The sequence below is a fragment of the Budorcas taxicolor genome, chromosome 6 (assembly GCF_023091745.1).
Source record: "Budorcas taxicolor isolate Tak-1 chromosome 6, Takin1.1, whole genome shotgun sequence".
Lineage (NCBI taxonomy): Eukaryota > Metazoa > Chordata > Mammalia > Artiodactyla > Bovidae > Budorcas > Budorcas taxicolor.
In genome coordinates, this window is record NC_068915.1 from 93650672 (window position 1) to 93665686 (window position 15015).

General features: G+C 38.6%; 1 protein-coding gene across 2 annotated transcripts in view; it reads right to left on the minus strand.

Annotated features, from left to right (window-relative positions):
- The window catches only part of PAQR3 (progestin and adipoQ receptor family member 3), a 31658-nt gene that overhangs the window by 4348 nt on the left and 12295 nt on the right, over positions 1-15015 (minus strand). Inside the window, exons 4-7 of one of the 2 annotated variants that reach the window (XR_008199596.1) lie at positions 12691-12888; positions 10358-10448; positions 6396-6544; positions 3650-3768 (exon numbers count right to left, since the gene is read on the minus strand). Coding sequence is in view for 1 of the 2 variants with exons in the window: in XM_052641889.1 (XP_052497849.1) it covers positions 6402-6544; positions 10358-10448; positions 12691-12888 (432 nt within the window). In the remaining variant the exon portion in view is untranslated. Of the gene's footprint in view, positions 1-3649; positions 3769-4810; positions 4973-6395; positions 6545-10357; positions 10449-12690; positions 12889-15015 lie in introns of those variants that run through there. The other variant, XM_052641889.1, reaches the window with a different exon arrangement.

Below are 15015 nucleotides of genomic sequence, written 5' to 3' on the forward strand. Positions count from 1 at the left end.
TAAAATATTGACAGTCATATGCTTGTTATATCACAATGACTTTCCTCTTGAGATTACAGCCGAGAGGAAACATTTAGTACTTATAGGGGACCCAAAGGGATAGAAATGGGGAGATTCCTTTGTGTTCAAGTGGAGGAATTTTCTCAAGTATAGGATTAGGGTCGCTTTCCATTTCCCATCATGTTTTCCCACTACTGTTAGACTGTAGGTCACTCTACACAGTTGATGCCCAGCTAATTCCCTTATGAGAATAAAGCTCCCAAGACGTGTGAAAGAGCTTAATGCATACTTGGCACACAGCACTCGGTTTGGCTCTATTATGGGATGGTCCAGTTCTTGTATAAGGAAGGAATGCTGAAAAGAAATCATGTCTCTGTTAATCAGTTGTCCTCTGTGCTTCTTTAGCATGTAAAGTCGTCATAACTCTAAACCTGTAATACTTGAACATCACAAAGGGAAGTGACATATTACAAAGCTAGCAAAAGTCTGAGGCCAAAGTTATTTCTGTCCTAACAGCTTTAATCATGCTTCTTGGTTTTGAATTATCTTTTAAAAAGCGGACCATTTGCTTAATTATTTTAATGTTACCACTTCAGCAAAATGTTAAGCGTTGAAAAGACCAGCTTCTATGGCACTGAGGAATGTAAGACATTCTGCTAGGACACAAAAGTTGCTTGGTATATGTGTTTTAGGTGGAGGAGGAAAGGTGATGGGCTGGGTGAAACTGACTAGAATATTTATTCAGAAGTATCCATCAGGAAAGTGTGATTCTTCCACTGATGTGACCTCCGCCCTGTGTGTGTGTATGTGTGTGTGTACTCGGGCCCAGTTATGCCATTATTTGGAATAGTAGACAAAAGCAGCTTTGGATCCTCCCATTTGTCGTGTGGCAGGGACAGACTGCTGTCCTCATCTTGCTGGTGGGAAACCCTCCTCTACTGTGGTGTGCAGCAGGCAGAGCCCTTTTCGTGTGTGTGTGTGTGTGTGTGTGTGTGTGTACTCGGACCCAGTTATGCCATTATTTGGAATTGTAGACGGAAGCAGCTTTGGATCCTCCCCTGTTTGTCGTGTGACAGGGACAGACCGCTGTCCTCATCTTGCTGGTGGGAAACCCTCCTGTATTCTGGTGTGCAGCAGGCAGAGCCATTTCCTACTCTCTGCTTGGCTTATTTTAGGTTGTGGTACTTCGTATCAGCATTGAGAGAAGGTACACGTGTATTCGTATCACTGGTTCTGAGGAGTTTGGGTACATTTGTTTTAATATATGTAGACTGTGCAGTAAACATTTTCTTCTCTTTTTTTTTACAGCAAAATTACTTATCATTTATCATTTTAGGTCCAGTGTTGAGCTGACTGTGATCTACTGTGAGAATGAACTGACAGATCTACTGTGAGAATAACATAACGATAGTTTATATAAAAACTTTTATACACAGTGGGGTTTATACATTAGGGTAAATATATAAACCCGCGCTTGCATGCACATGTCACATCTCTCTAGTGTGGAGTTAATGTGAATTTTTACATTTTGAATGGAATTGCAACCACAATCATTGCTAAAAGAACATTCACTCCTAGTGAGGGTTTACAAAAGCCACTAAAAGAATAAGGTAGACAGATGAAAATGCAAAGGGCCATCATTTGGGGTTATTTTTATTTAAAAACTTATTGTGCTACTTTTGAAAGAGAATTGTTTTTATGACTATGCTCTTTGTGATTGAAAAGTCATCTAATAGTAAGCAGTATAGTAATAATAATAGGCTACTTTTTAATTGCTGGCAAACAGCTTTAAGTGCACTTTCTTTGATTACACTTCCACTTTTTGTTAAACTTGAATTTTCTGAAGCCTTTTATGTACCACTAAGCAAATAATTTTAACTTTTAATAAACCTGATTTTCATCTTTATTATATTTCTAATTGTTAAGATCATACTTTCTAAAGTTAACTTCAATCCTCAGATACAGCTGGGAAACTGTTATGAAATAGAATCAGTTGCTTTTTTTTCCCTCCTTCCTATATCTAATTAAGCACTAACTGATTTTAGTACTATATTGCCTTTACATGGCTTATTCTTATTGACTGAATCCTATCCCTCATTCACTTTGTTTTGTTTGAAATTTAAAGTTATTTTCTTACTGTATTTATCATACCTACTGTTTTAATAATCTGCTTTCTTTAAATGCAATAAATCCCAAATGGATTGCATATTCTTTATAATCAATGACTTTGAGTTTTTCATTATTTGTCGTCTTATTAAAAATTTTGGATGCCAACTTCTAGTCAGTTCTTTCATTCACATGCATCTATTATGCATGAGCTAACGGAGGAGAAAAATGATTAAGATTAGATCTCTGGTCTAAGGAGCACCCAGTTTTGGATTTAAGTAAGAAAATACATTTTGTGTTTGTACAGTATTTGACCTAGCATCTGTACAACCAAAACGATCATACAGTTTGTTCAGGGATTACAATAACTGATACTTACAGTGATGAAGATAAGGTAAAGACATAAGACTGAAGTAGCTTTTGAATATTTAGCATCGTTTTTGCTTTACATAAAATTTATTTTTTAAACTCTTGAAAAACTGATAACATTTTTCACTGTTAGTAAGTATTTAGTTAAATAAAATAACTTGATTACAGATGCGAGGCTTTGGCATGTTAAACAGAAAACCTGTTTATTGGATTGATGAACTAAGTTTGGTGTTGAGATCACAATATTATGTATTAGTCCACAAACTGGAGTTTCAGATTGGTGGCTTGTGGAAAGATTCAACTTATTTGTTAGAAATGCACTTCCACCCCCCTCCCCACTGAGAAACTGTAACATTTATCTAAGGTTATATGGGAAAATAAGGGCCCTGTTTCTTTTTAATAAATTAATGGTACAAAGGAGCAAAATATCACATATAAGTTATATAAAATGCATAGTGTAGACTGTACCACTGTGCAAATTTGGTTATAGTTTTAACTTTAGAGAAGAATCTATGCTTCAGTTAGAGCTTTTACTTTGAGCAAGCTAATCTCGTTTTAAGAAAGTCCAACTCCAGCATCGTATGTAAGATGCAGTTAATAGTTTCCTACTAAAAGCATGAGCTTTTGAAGTTCTCTTTGTTGCACATTTAAAAAGACAGTTCACTTTTGCTTCAGATTGTTGACACTACTGAATTTACATGTGTGCTCTGCAATGTTTTTGATCCTGGGTTTGCAGAGTATACTTTAGTGGCTATCATGCCTGCCCTCTAAGGATGGAAGTTTCACTGTTCATAAGAGACCCCCGCCCACAGTGTTACTGCTTCTCCTTCCTGAAAATGTTTTCTCAAAGGTAGTTTCAAGTTTGGGATCATTCTCTCTCCTACTCAGCAAGTATGGTAAAGAATTTCAGGGGATGTTGGTACCCAATTGCATCTGTACCTCTTTTCAGTATAAACAGTTACTGTGATAATGCACATAAATAAAAGATACTTCTGCCCCTCCCCAAAGACCTGAGCTGACTCTTCATTGCACATATTCTGGCAGGGGTGAAACTGCTCAGAATGATCATTACAAGTGAATACAGATCTACTCGGCTCACCAGGAATCTAGACGTGCAGGCTATGCCCCTTGATACTTAATGCAGGGCAAGCAAAGGATATCTCTAGGTCGGTACCTGCCGAGTGGAGAGCTGTACAGCTTTATGCCAGTCAGTGCCAATCTTCAATTCGGTTACTCTGTCCAGGTGGGATGCCAAAGATGTGACACACACTCCCTGAAGCTTCATTCCTGATTCTAAAACATGATCATGAAGCTGTTATGCATTATAAAGAAAGACAAACAGCGCTTATATATTTAGTAAACCCAGTTTATTTACATAGTTCACATTTTGCCATGCAGCTCACTGAATTGCTCTCAGTGTAACAAGAAGACAAGCACTATCTTGCTATTTGAAAGTGGTTTTATGTAGAAAGATAATTCCCTTAAATGAGTTAACTACAACCTTACAGATCACTACAGACAATTTAAAACAGTCATGAATAATTTTAAAATGTACTTGTAAAGTCTACAGGTAAACAGCTTTTATAGTTTACACATTGGTAAAATTAAAAGCAGTCTTTTTTAGTACTTTAATACTGTAGCTGACTAGTGTACTTTTAAAATCTTATTTTAATAAATCTACAAAAACAAAAATATACATTATTACAAGGCTCAGATTCATATGCAATTTTTAAATATTTATTCTTTAATGTTAACAATGTCTTAAAATTTTTGCCAGTAGTGATGTGCACACAGTAGGTGGTCAATAAATGCTGATATACAGAAGTGCTTATAGTTGACAGCAATCCACATTCGTTCATTCCCTACTTTATAATAAGTACATCATAGTAAAGATAAAAAAGAACTTTCTTACAATATTTAATATTTTCATAAAAAGATGAAATGTTTACAATGGTATAATTTAGTTCTCCTTTCAGTCAGACCTATATGCTTTTTAAGTTCAAGAAGTCTTAAAATTGGTCATTTTTATCAATTAATTCAGAAGCCAAGGATTAAATAACTCATACACTATAACAAAAAAGGACTTTTTCTAAAAATTGGAAAAAAATGAAACTTTAATGTTTTTATTTTGAGATTTTATAATTAAAAATGGTGCCAGACCTAAAATAGACTTCTCCTTCATTTTTAAATTAATTATAACCACTCTGTTTAGCAAAAACGACAAAATATCTATTTAAAAGCAATAGTATTATGTAAGTCAATATGGATACTTTAGAGAAAATATATCCTATTACCATTTCACCAAAATCTTCTTTCACTAAGCATACGGATCAAATTTCTGGCCATTTTCTTTTGGTCAGTTCTTTTAAAATAGCCATTTTCATAGTGGTGTTCCATCAGAATAATGGGTATAATGTGGTGTGCCCTTAGTCTACTGGGGGAGAATTTGCCTTGCTGAGATACTAGCATGGGGAATTCATATTCCAGCAACACTGCACTGAAAAGAAATACAACATTTTACAGATGCATAAACTAGGGCACATTAAAGTAACATTCTAAATATCAAATGTTTAAGTGGCATTTTGGGAATAAACTTTACTATCAGTCAACACCTCCTGATACTTAGAAAGTTCAAAGTTTTGAATATACACCAGTAATTAAAGCAGCTCATGTCAACCCATTCAGAAACTTGGATAATATTTTATATTCCAAAAAACAACATTTTTATGAATGACTGCTTTAAGGGATTTAACTTATGCATATGAGAAGACCAGAAACAAGGGTGCTAGGCTGTGGTATAGGGCAGCGAGATCTATTTTTTAATATATACAATGAAGTACCAGACCCAAATGTTAGCTAGTGTCTATCAATACTGTGAGTTCTCAGTGCAATACTAACACATGCATACAGACAGAAAGGCCAGAACTCAGGTGAATTAATCATGTCATCAAACGGGGCATCTGCATGACTTTTTCTAAGGCTTAAGGTTCATTTCAGTGTCAAGAACTGGGCCATGTGGATTCTGTGGCCTTGAAAGTAGCACCATATACCTTGGAATCCCCATCAATCAAGAAATTAAGACCGCAAACTCAGAGAGGTGAAAAGTCAGCTCTTATAGGAATTCTGGAGACCCAAATCTGCCATCTATGGGCAGGAGCTCAACTCTTCTATATGGGATTAAATCATAATACTGGAAACTGAAAAGCTTAAATGGCCAATAACTTGGTAATTAGACCACAGAATTTGTCACCTGTCATGTAATTGGTTCTTCGTATGATTTTTATTGGATGAGAAATGACAATGCAAGTTCTTTTCCCTTTCTCCACACCTCTCTCAACTTGAAGAAGAGGTTTAAAGTTTTGTTCTAGCAAACTAAAAAATTCAGCGCTCCAAAGAAGAGAACCTACAGGAAATAAGATCTGAAGTGCTGGTTTCTCACAAACCAGCCATAGAAAGGCTAGTGATTACTCAGAATCACGATCAGCTTGCTTTGAGCACAGGCCATCACAAACACTGCCTTGATTAGGCACTTAAACTTGATCATTTACTCTGTCTTCTATGAAAGGAACCATACAAGAGAACTCCACTTTATAACAGAGGTGAGCCCTTCCTAAGGAAGTTTAGCTGGTTGTCAGGAAAAGGAGTACTGGCTTCACATTCAGGTTATTCTGATGATTCTTAGGGAATACCAACTAAAATTTTCACTTTCTGTACAAGCAGCAAGTTAGTAGTCTTAAGGGCCCACAAAGCAGTTACTATTACTGATCCCCAAGTATATTTTTCCATATTTATAAAATATTACTCATGATATTACCCAATCAGAGGGAAAAGGAAAAATGAATGGGAATCTTAGAAATGGTGGGGTCTAGAGCTCCCCATTATATATTGCTTAACAACTGAATACACCCAGGCGGCCATACCTGAATTCACAAATGTGAAACATAGTCAGCACAGGGTTTGCTGTGTCTATACTGCATGACATACACTGTCGACTGATGCCACCAATATAACATCACTACTGCAAGGATGTGCCATATTTGGTGGCTTGATCCGAGGTAGTTTAGTTGTCCTGCAAGGGAAGGTAGAGAGAAATGAGTACTGATTAGTCTAGAGTCCCTTGGACAGCAAGGAGATCAAATCAGTCAGCCCTAAAGAAAATCAGTCATGAATATGCATTGGAAGGACTGATGCTGAAGCTGAAACTCCAATACTCTGGCTGCCTGATGCGAAGAACTGACTCTGGAAAAGACCCTGTTGCTGGGAAAGATTGAAGGCATGAGGAGAAGGGGATGACAGAGGATGAGAGATGGTTGGATGGCATTACTGACTCAATGGACATGAGTTTGAGCAAGCTCCAGGAGTTGGTGATGGACAAGGAAGCCTGGCATGCTGCAGTCCCTGGACTTGCAAAGAGTCAGACACAACTGAATGACAGAACTGAACTGATTTTGACTTTAAATAAAAATATACTTCCATCTCTGGCCTTGGAAATATGACTGAGCAGCTAAAAGATTTTGGCAGTCTCAGAAACTGAGATTAATACAGACCCAAATGTTTTCTAAAAAAAAGATTAATCCATATTGAGTCTGAGTTTAAGGTTGTATTCATGAAGAGTACTGGTGAATTTCAGAAATACTATTCCATATGTCTTTTCAAAATCTAGATGTGGTTAATTTCAGGAATTTGACCTTTCGTCTCCCATGTCTCAACATATATATCTGGTGAGGAAAAGACATCACATGAGAGAAGCAATGGAAATGAGTGCTACAAATCATGGAGTTAATTAGGCATGAAGCAGAGACACAGCTGTGTTTGGGTATAAGTCCGTTTGAGGCATTTTTAATTTTAAGCAGGTGTGTAAGGAGACAGCTCAGACCTGCATCTTATACTATCAGACAAATGGAACAAATGGAAAAATGTAATTAGTGATGCTGAAGCTCTAATACTTTGGCCACCTGATGCGAAGTCAACTGCTTGGAAAAGTCCCTGATGCTGGCAGATTGAAAGCAGGAGGAGAACGGGACGACAGAGGGTGAGATGGTTGAGTGGCATCACTGACTCAGTGGACATGAGTTTGAGCAAGCTCCGGGAGATGGTGAAGGACAGGGAAACCTGGTGTGGTGCAGTCCATGGGACCTCAAAGAGTGGGACATGACTGAGCAACTGATCAACAACAACAAAAAATAGGTTAATTAACTAAGGCTGGTTAGTTCATATACAGGCTTCCTTGGTGGCTCAGACAATAAAGAATCTGTCTGCAGTGCAGGAGACCTGGGTTTGACCCCTGGGTTGGGAAGATCCTCCAGAAAAGGGAATGACAACTTGGAGAATTAATTTCTCTCTGGTTACAGTATAAATTCCAAGGAGATTAAATAACTAACAGGTAAGAAGCATGGAGAAGGCAATGGCACCCCACTCTAGTCCTCTTGCCTGGAAAATCCCATGGACAGAGAAGCCTGGTAGGCTGCAGTCCATGGAGTCGCTAAGAGTTGGATACAACTGAGTGACTTCACTTTCACTTTTCACTGTCATGCATTGGAGAATGAAATGGCAACCCGCTCCAGTGTTCTTGCCTGGAGAGTCCCAGGGACAGGGGAGCCTGGTGGGCTTCCGTCTATGGGGTCACAGAGAGTCGGACATGACTGAAGTGACTTAGCAGCAGCAGCAAGAAGCATACTGAAAAATAACAAAATACAGAACTATAGAAATCGAAATGTAATTCCTGGTGCATCTACGGTCACATAATGTAAATATTCTCTAACCTTCTGTCTTCTCTACCAAGGACAATAATCAGTATAGTATGTGGATTTTAAAGTGTTTAAGTCAACAGAATCCTTTCTGTTCCCTTATTTTTTTTTGGTGCCATGGAACTGTTTGACAGCCTAGTGAAGTTCATACTCATTTTTAAAGCATAAAATACTGAGGATCATAGATTCACTGAATTCTGTCCATGGAGAACTTGGGGATCATTGAACCCAACAAATGCCACTGTGATGTTTACATTAGAAACAACAACAACAAAAAAAAACTGACATAAGCTGAAAGTAAGTTCTTAGGTTTGAAAAGGTTTTTGATTTCACAGTATTCACCCACCATCTCCCCACCACTACAATGAGCTTCGCTTTAGAGCCAGGTCATCAGGGAGGACTGGCCAGACAAGGTTTCTAAGCCATGCATTCATGAACACCTGACACTATCTATCACTTTTATCTGTAGAGACTTTTAATTTCTCATGGACTCTGTTTTCTCCCCTGCACAAATGTACCACACACTCAGCTACATGGGGCACGTTTTATGTCAAGCTCACCTTGAGAAAAGTTAAGTTACATAACATTTGACCTTTTATAGGTGTCCTGTATTAGACAACTGAGAACTTTTGATCTGAATATTTTTGGCCCTAAAAACATGATTGCTATAATCACAAGTGTAGAGAACTTTCATTAGTTAATTTTCTACCTGTATGTATGAAAAAGAAGAAATTCATAATAAAATAATTATTAAGAAAATGATATGAAAATGTATTTCACCAGAACTGTTTTCTGAGGAGAATTCTGACCCTGCCTAGAACATGGGTGGGTCTTCAATTCAGGGACATGTCCGAGTTATGTTCCCAAATCCAAACGTTTATACACAAGTTCTTCTCTGTATTCCACCCTTATTTAAAACCCAGAAGTGAAAGGTCACATGCACAGAGGAATGCCTGAGGTTCTGCAGTCTATTCATTCTCTAGTTCATGGTTTCTCATCCTTTTTTCTTCCCCAACACATGTGGCAAATGGCACACTATCTTCAATTCACTGTGGAAGAGGTTCTTAACCCAAGAGAGAAGGAGGACAATTTTCAATTTGAACTTAAACAGCTCCCCACTTCCAGCCCTCACACCGAAAAGCCACTGCTCTCTGCCTCCTGTTATTCTTGACTGGCGCCAAAGCTCACCTGCGCTTGCACCACTCTGTCCCTTCCTAAGTCACTTATTTCATTTATGTACTGGGGCGGGGGTCACTGGAACTACAGCTGCTAAGATTTACTGAGCGCTCACTACTTGTTGAGGAACTGAGCTAAATGTTTCATGTGCACGTTCTCATCTAATACCCAGAAGAGAAAAGAATTATCTTCAGGTTTCAGAGAAGGAAACTGGTCTGAGAAATCTTGTGTGACTTCAGTGCATACAGTTAATGAGGGGCTGATCAGGGATTTGAACCTAAGTCACCAGGCTCTAGAGCTGAAGCTCCGAAACAAGCAAATATATGCTTTGGCCAACATTATTCTCTTTACCCAGTGTCCTCTTAGTTCTTTTCTATCAGAAGGTTTTTTTTTTACCTAAACTGAAGGAGGGAAATCTGTCCTTAAGTTCCTGGCTTGTGTAAATCTTGGGGACATGAAGATCCTTAATTTCCTCTCACCACTGGGTGCCAGGAAGCTGAAAGTCAGACTGATGGGCCTTATATATTTTATAGAAACTTACCACAGATAGTTGTGAAGTAATCCTAAACCTGGCTTATTTTCATTATCCCATTATTTTCCTTTGTTTCTAGTTTGTTTTATGAATCTTTCACATATAAATTAATTTTTAAGCATAAGCAACTTTTGTGGAACAAAACGCTCCACAAAAAAGCAGTGGTTGAGAACTCACTATTGAAATGGTGAGATGAAATGGTGAAGTGAAATGGTGGTAACCCTGTCTGTGGACTCAACTTCTATTGTGACAATGAAAGGAAAAGTTTGTGAAAGCCATCAGAGTTCAAGTTTTAGATACCATTTGAGAATAGCCATTCTATAATCAGTAATATTGGAAAAAAAATCTGTTTTGATGCTCTGACATATATACCTCCACCATTTATTTAGACTAAAGTCATAAATCCATTATAAAAACATATACCTACCTGGAAAATACCTTTCTGGAACTTTGGAAATGTAGAACAGGAAAGCAAGAAGAGCAATCACATACATCACAACTACACGGGGTGCAAAGTCCTGAAAAGCAAAACATAGTTTTTCACAGATCTCCCGACTGTGACTGAACTTCCAACTTACCGATATTATAAATCTAATTAATATAATTAAACACATAGAATTAGAATTCATAGGTGGGATTTAAGTCTATTAAATCTTACAGACAGTCTCCAGTCATAGGGACCTAGATCTAAATACTTTAGGAAGCGTTTCACAGGAGTGGAACACAGAGACTGCCCTAATGGTCAGGGCACTACAGCAGCTAAAGCTTCAACAGGGTGAAACTGCAAAGGGCAGCCAACTCCCATTTACAACACGGGTGCCTGGGTGGAATACATGTGGGAATGGAGTAACCAGCTGAATAAGCAAAGTGGCTAAACAGGGATCTGTGGCTGGAAAAGACCCAAGAGGCTCAGCCCAACAGTGATATCTGTTCCACCATCCTGGATAAATGATTCTCTTGAATACTACTGTGCAAAGTTCTCTTGGAAAGCTTTTCCTTGCCCTAAGAAAACCAGCCAGCTCTAATTTATACACCTTGTTCCTAACTCTGATTATAAACCTAATTTACTAAGAAGCCATTTAAGAAATAAAACAAATGACTTTTCTTCCCTTGACACATATTTGAGAATCATCATGGAGCCCCTCTCCCCTGAATCCTATGTTCTCAGACAATCAACCTCAGATTCTACAAACATTCTAGAACAGAGCTCCACTGTACCTCTAGGATTAGCTGTTTGGAACTTTGCATCTTTGGTCAAGCGCCTCTCTCTCCATCTTTTTAAAACTAGACCTTACTGGAGAATTTCTCTGGAAGCCTCCCTTTGTTTCTGCACTGGGATGACCTCTGTTTATGTTATATTTCCATCTTAGAGAACCAGTCTTCCTAAGCCATCTTTCTATTTTAAGACTGCTGAACACAGGAAAGTGTCCCCCTGCCCTCCCCCACACTTATTTTTTTCCTGAATTTCTTACTAATCTACTGGCTTAATAGGTCTGGTGCTCTTTCTTTAATAACAAGATAAGCTTATGATAAGCTTGAAAGTGAAAGTGAAGTCGCTCAGTCGTGTCCGACTCTGTGACCCCATGGACTGTAGCCTACCATGTTCCTCCGTCCATGGGATTCTCCAGACAAGAGTACTGGAGTGGGTTGCCATTTCCTTTTCCATATGATAAGCTTAAAAAGATGCATTTCCCTCATCCCCAAACATTCACTTCTGAATGTCAACAACTATTCACTTCTGGTTAGGTCTGAATCTATTAAGAGAGTGGCACTTCCCCATTCTATTTTCTGGGCATCAAAACTGTCACAAAACTGATGTTTTCGCAGATACCAGGATCACTGAAGTTACTCATTACCACTATCACATCTTTATCCCAATTTTTTAGTCTTATAACCTACCATTAGCCTCTCCTCTTCTAAAAAAATATAATTCTTTTGAATAAAACCTGCATTTAAATCTCCATTATTCCAAAGGTACCTTTGCAACAAGTGCATGAAATTTCTTCTAGATTTCTCAGCATAATTAAGTTATGTTAAAAATTCTCGTTTACTCCCTAGCACATACCTAGAGCATTTATATACAAATCTCTAAGAATTTAGGTCTTATTTCTAACTCCCTTCTCAAGAATGCTGAGGAATTCTCACTGAGGTTCTTCCTAATATACTCCAGCTCTCCCCATAACAACTAATGGTCTTTTATATCTCAATATATTTTCCTTGCGGGGTGGAATATAGTCCCATGGCTCTAGCTGCCAAGAGATTTTCAAATCTCTACTACTAGTCTCAATCTCTGAGCTAAATCCACACGTGATCTCCACTTTAACATTCCACAGGTACTGCAGACTCAAGAGGCACAGGAATAAATCCTTCCCAACTCCTTCCCTTCCACTAACAAGCAAACCAGCTGCTTCTCCTGGCACTAACCTTGCCCCAGCTGACAAAGCTGGAAACTTAGGAGTCCTCCTCTACAGGGAGTACCTGGATATTTACATTCCAAGGGGAACAGAAAGAGAGTTAAGAACGTATCATCTTACAGAAAAACATCTCAGAAAAAAATAGCAGTTAGAAACTATGCCTCAGAGTATGTTTTATCTATTTATTAATGTATAGATATGAAAACTTACTGCATCATTATGCAGTTATAAATGTGCCCTCAAATGACAAAGACCCACCCACTTGGCCGGAGTACACTATTTTACCCAAAGGAATGAAATGAAAAGGACAAAAAGAACGGGAACATACTGACCACACTCAGCCTACCTGAACGATAGGAGCACCGATTCCTCCATTGAGCCACACCCAGTGGAGAGTAGGGATGACTCCATACCCGGAAACAGAACAGAAGATGATAGAACGGAGCCTCTGCCACTGCTGTGTGAGGTAATTGGGATGGATCTGAGCAAAGAACACGGCCAGGATCATAGCAAGCACGGTGATCAAGTACACTTGACGCCAATACTAGAAAGAAAGGACACTGCATTTTAATTGTCATTGACAATAAGGGAAGGAAATGAGCAATTTTTGATTTTGGCTTCTACGGGATGCATTCCAAACTGTATTTATTTTCGTATTTTCACTTCCAAACACGATTACCTTCCTTCCTTAAAATAACGCATGTTGCATACAATTGTTAGGTCCCTTAGGATGACAAACCAGACCCCAAAGTGAGGTGGTAAAGAACACATTTATTCACACAGAAGCATTCCCTGAGTACCTATTATATGCCAGGGGCAAGTGAAGTCCTGTGGCAGCAAAGACAAAGCTCAGTGGGAGAGCTCACAGGCTATGAAGGGGCGGACGTATAAAGAGATGATTATAATCAAAGGATAAGGACTGCAGTTGAGTTATGAACAGAATGTTGTAGGACCACGGAAGAGGGAGCAATTGCTACCGCAAGAGTTAAAAAAGGCTTCACAGAGGAAACGACAACTAATCTGGGTCCCGAGGAATATGTAAGATCTTGTGAGAGGAGGGAGTTCTCAAGGAAAAGGAAGTGCAAGGGAGCAAGGAAGTTTTGTGAAGGGAACTGAAAGGCAGACACTTTTCCAAGCTGGTGCTGAGGGAATAGCAGAGCTCTTGAAGAAAAAGGTGATGTGGTTGTTTTTCAAACTTATTAGAATAACTCTGACATCAGTGTAAAGAAAGAAAAAAAAAAAAAAGAGGTGACAGGACGCTAGCTAGGAGGGTAGTAAATATTTGATTCAAGGAGAAAATAGCTTGGACCGCTGCTGAACAAGACGACAGATGTGAGCACCAGATTCAGGAGACATTTTTGAAATAAACTAAAATTTTACTGGTTGACTGTCTATGGGATAGAGCAGCAGAGGATGGGTCAGCTGTTTGCTGTAGAAAAGGCCACGCAGACGGCTTCTATTAGTGGAGCAAGTGAACAAAGTGATCCAGCAGGAGGGTGTGTGTGTATTGGGGGCAGAAAATGGTGAAACATGAAATATCATTCATTTCAAAATATATCATGTGTGAAGGACCTGCAGAATATTTAGGTATCTAAATGAGAGGTTGAAAAGCTAGTACTGAAGCTCAAAAGCTGTTAGTTGTCCTAACAACTCAGTTAGGACAGAATTCTTAACCTGGGCTCCAAGGACTTCTCTGGAACCATTACAACTTCCTGAAACTCACATGTCAAAATGACTGATCAGTCTGTACCCAAACGCGTATTATCTGGGATGGAGGGTCCACAGTTTTCAATCTCATTCTCAAAGCAGCCTGTGCTCCTTAACAGGTAAAGCGCCATTAGAGCAACTGAATGTTTGGTTAAATGATGAGATCTCAGAAGTAAGAAAACAATTTTTCCTTTAAATGATTATGGGTTGTATTAGCTCTAACAGATTTTTGTTTTTTTCCTCCTTCATCTACCCTGGAGTTCTGGTTCTTCTGAAAAAAGATTTACAGTTTTCCCACTAGTCTCTTTGATTATCAGATAAGCTTGGGAAGAGTTAAACAAAAAACCGGTTTCAGAGAAATACAGAATAAGCAAAAAAATTTCTAGCATTACATACTCAAAAGCCTATTTTTAAAGATGTCAACATTTTCATGTAAAACGAGTAAGTTGTGAAAGGTGAGCAGATATGGGCAGTTTACTACTAAAATCAAGTCAATTTTCAACAGGGTAAATGGCATATATATTTAATTATATGCTTCCATTCCAATGTAATCAGGCCTGAAGAACAAATGGCTTATGAATAAGTGGCTATCATTAATAATGTTCTTACATTCAAACCAAATTCTGATTTTTCACTTTGCTAGTTTTACACTCTAGCAGTGTTGCCATTTTTCTCTATTATTGTGGAGAGACAAAGATCCTACTTAAGAATTTCCAACAGAGGTCTCCTGTGCTGCAGCCCACCCTCCCAGGGAGTGAAGGCTGGGGATATGGTCTGGACCCTCATTCCATGGGGAGGGCTCAGATAGGACAGACTCTCATCCTGTGACTAGCAGGTCCGCTGTTCCTGGCAGAGTAGCTCAGTTTTGGCTCTGAAAGGGAAGGAACTAAAAGGATAAAAGGAAAAGAGAAAATGGTGTGGTGGGGGGCAAGAGAAAAAGAGAGGTGGGTCAATGAGGACTTTC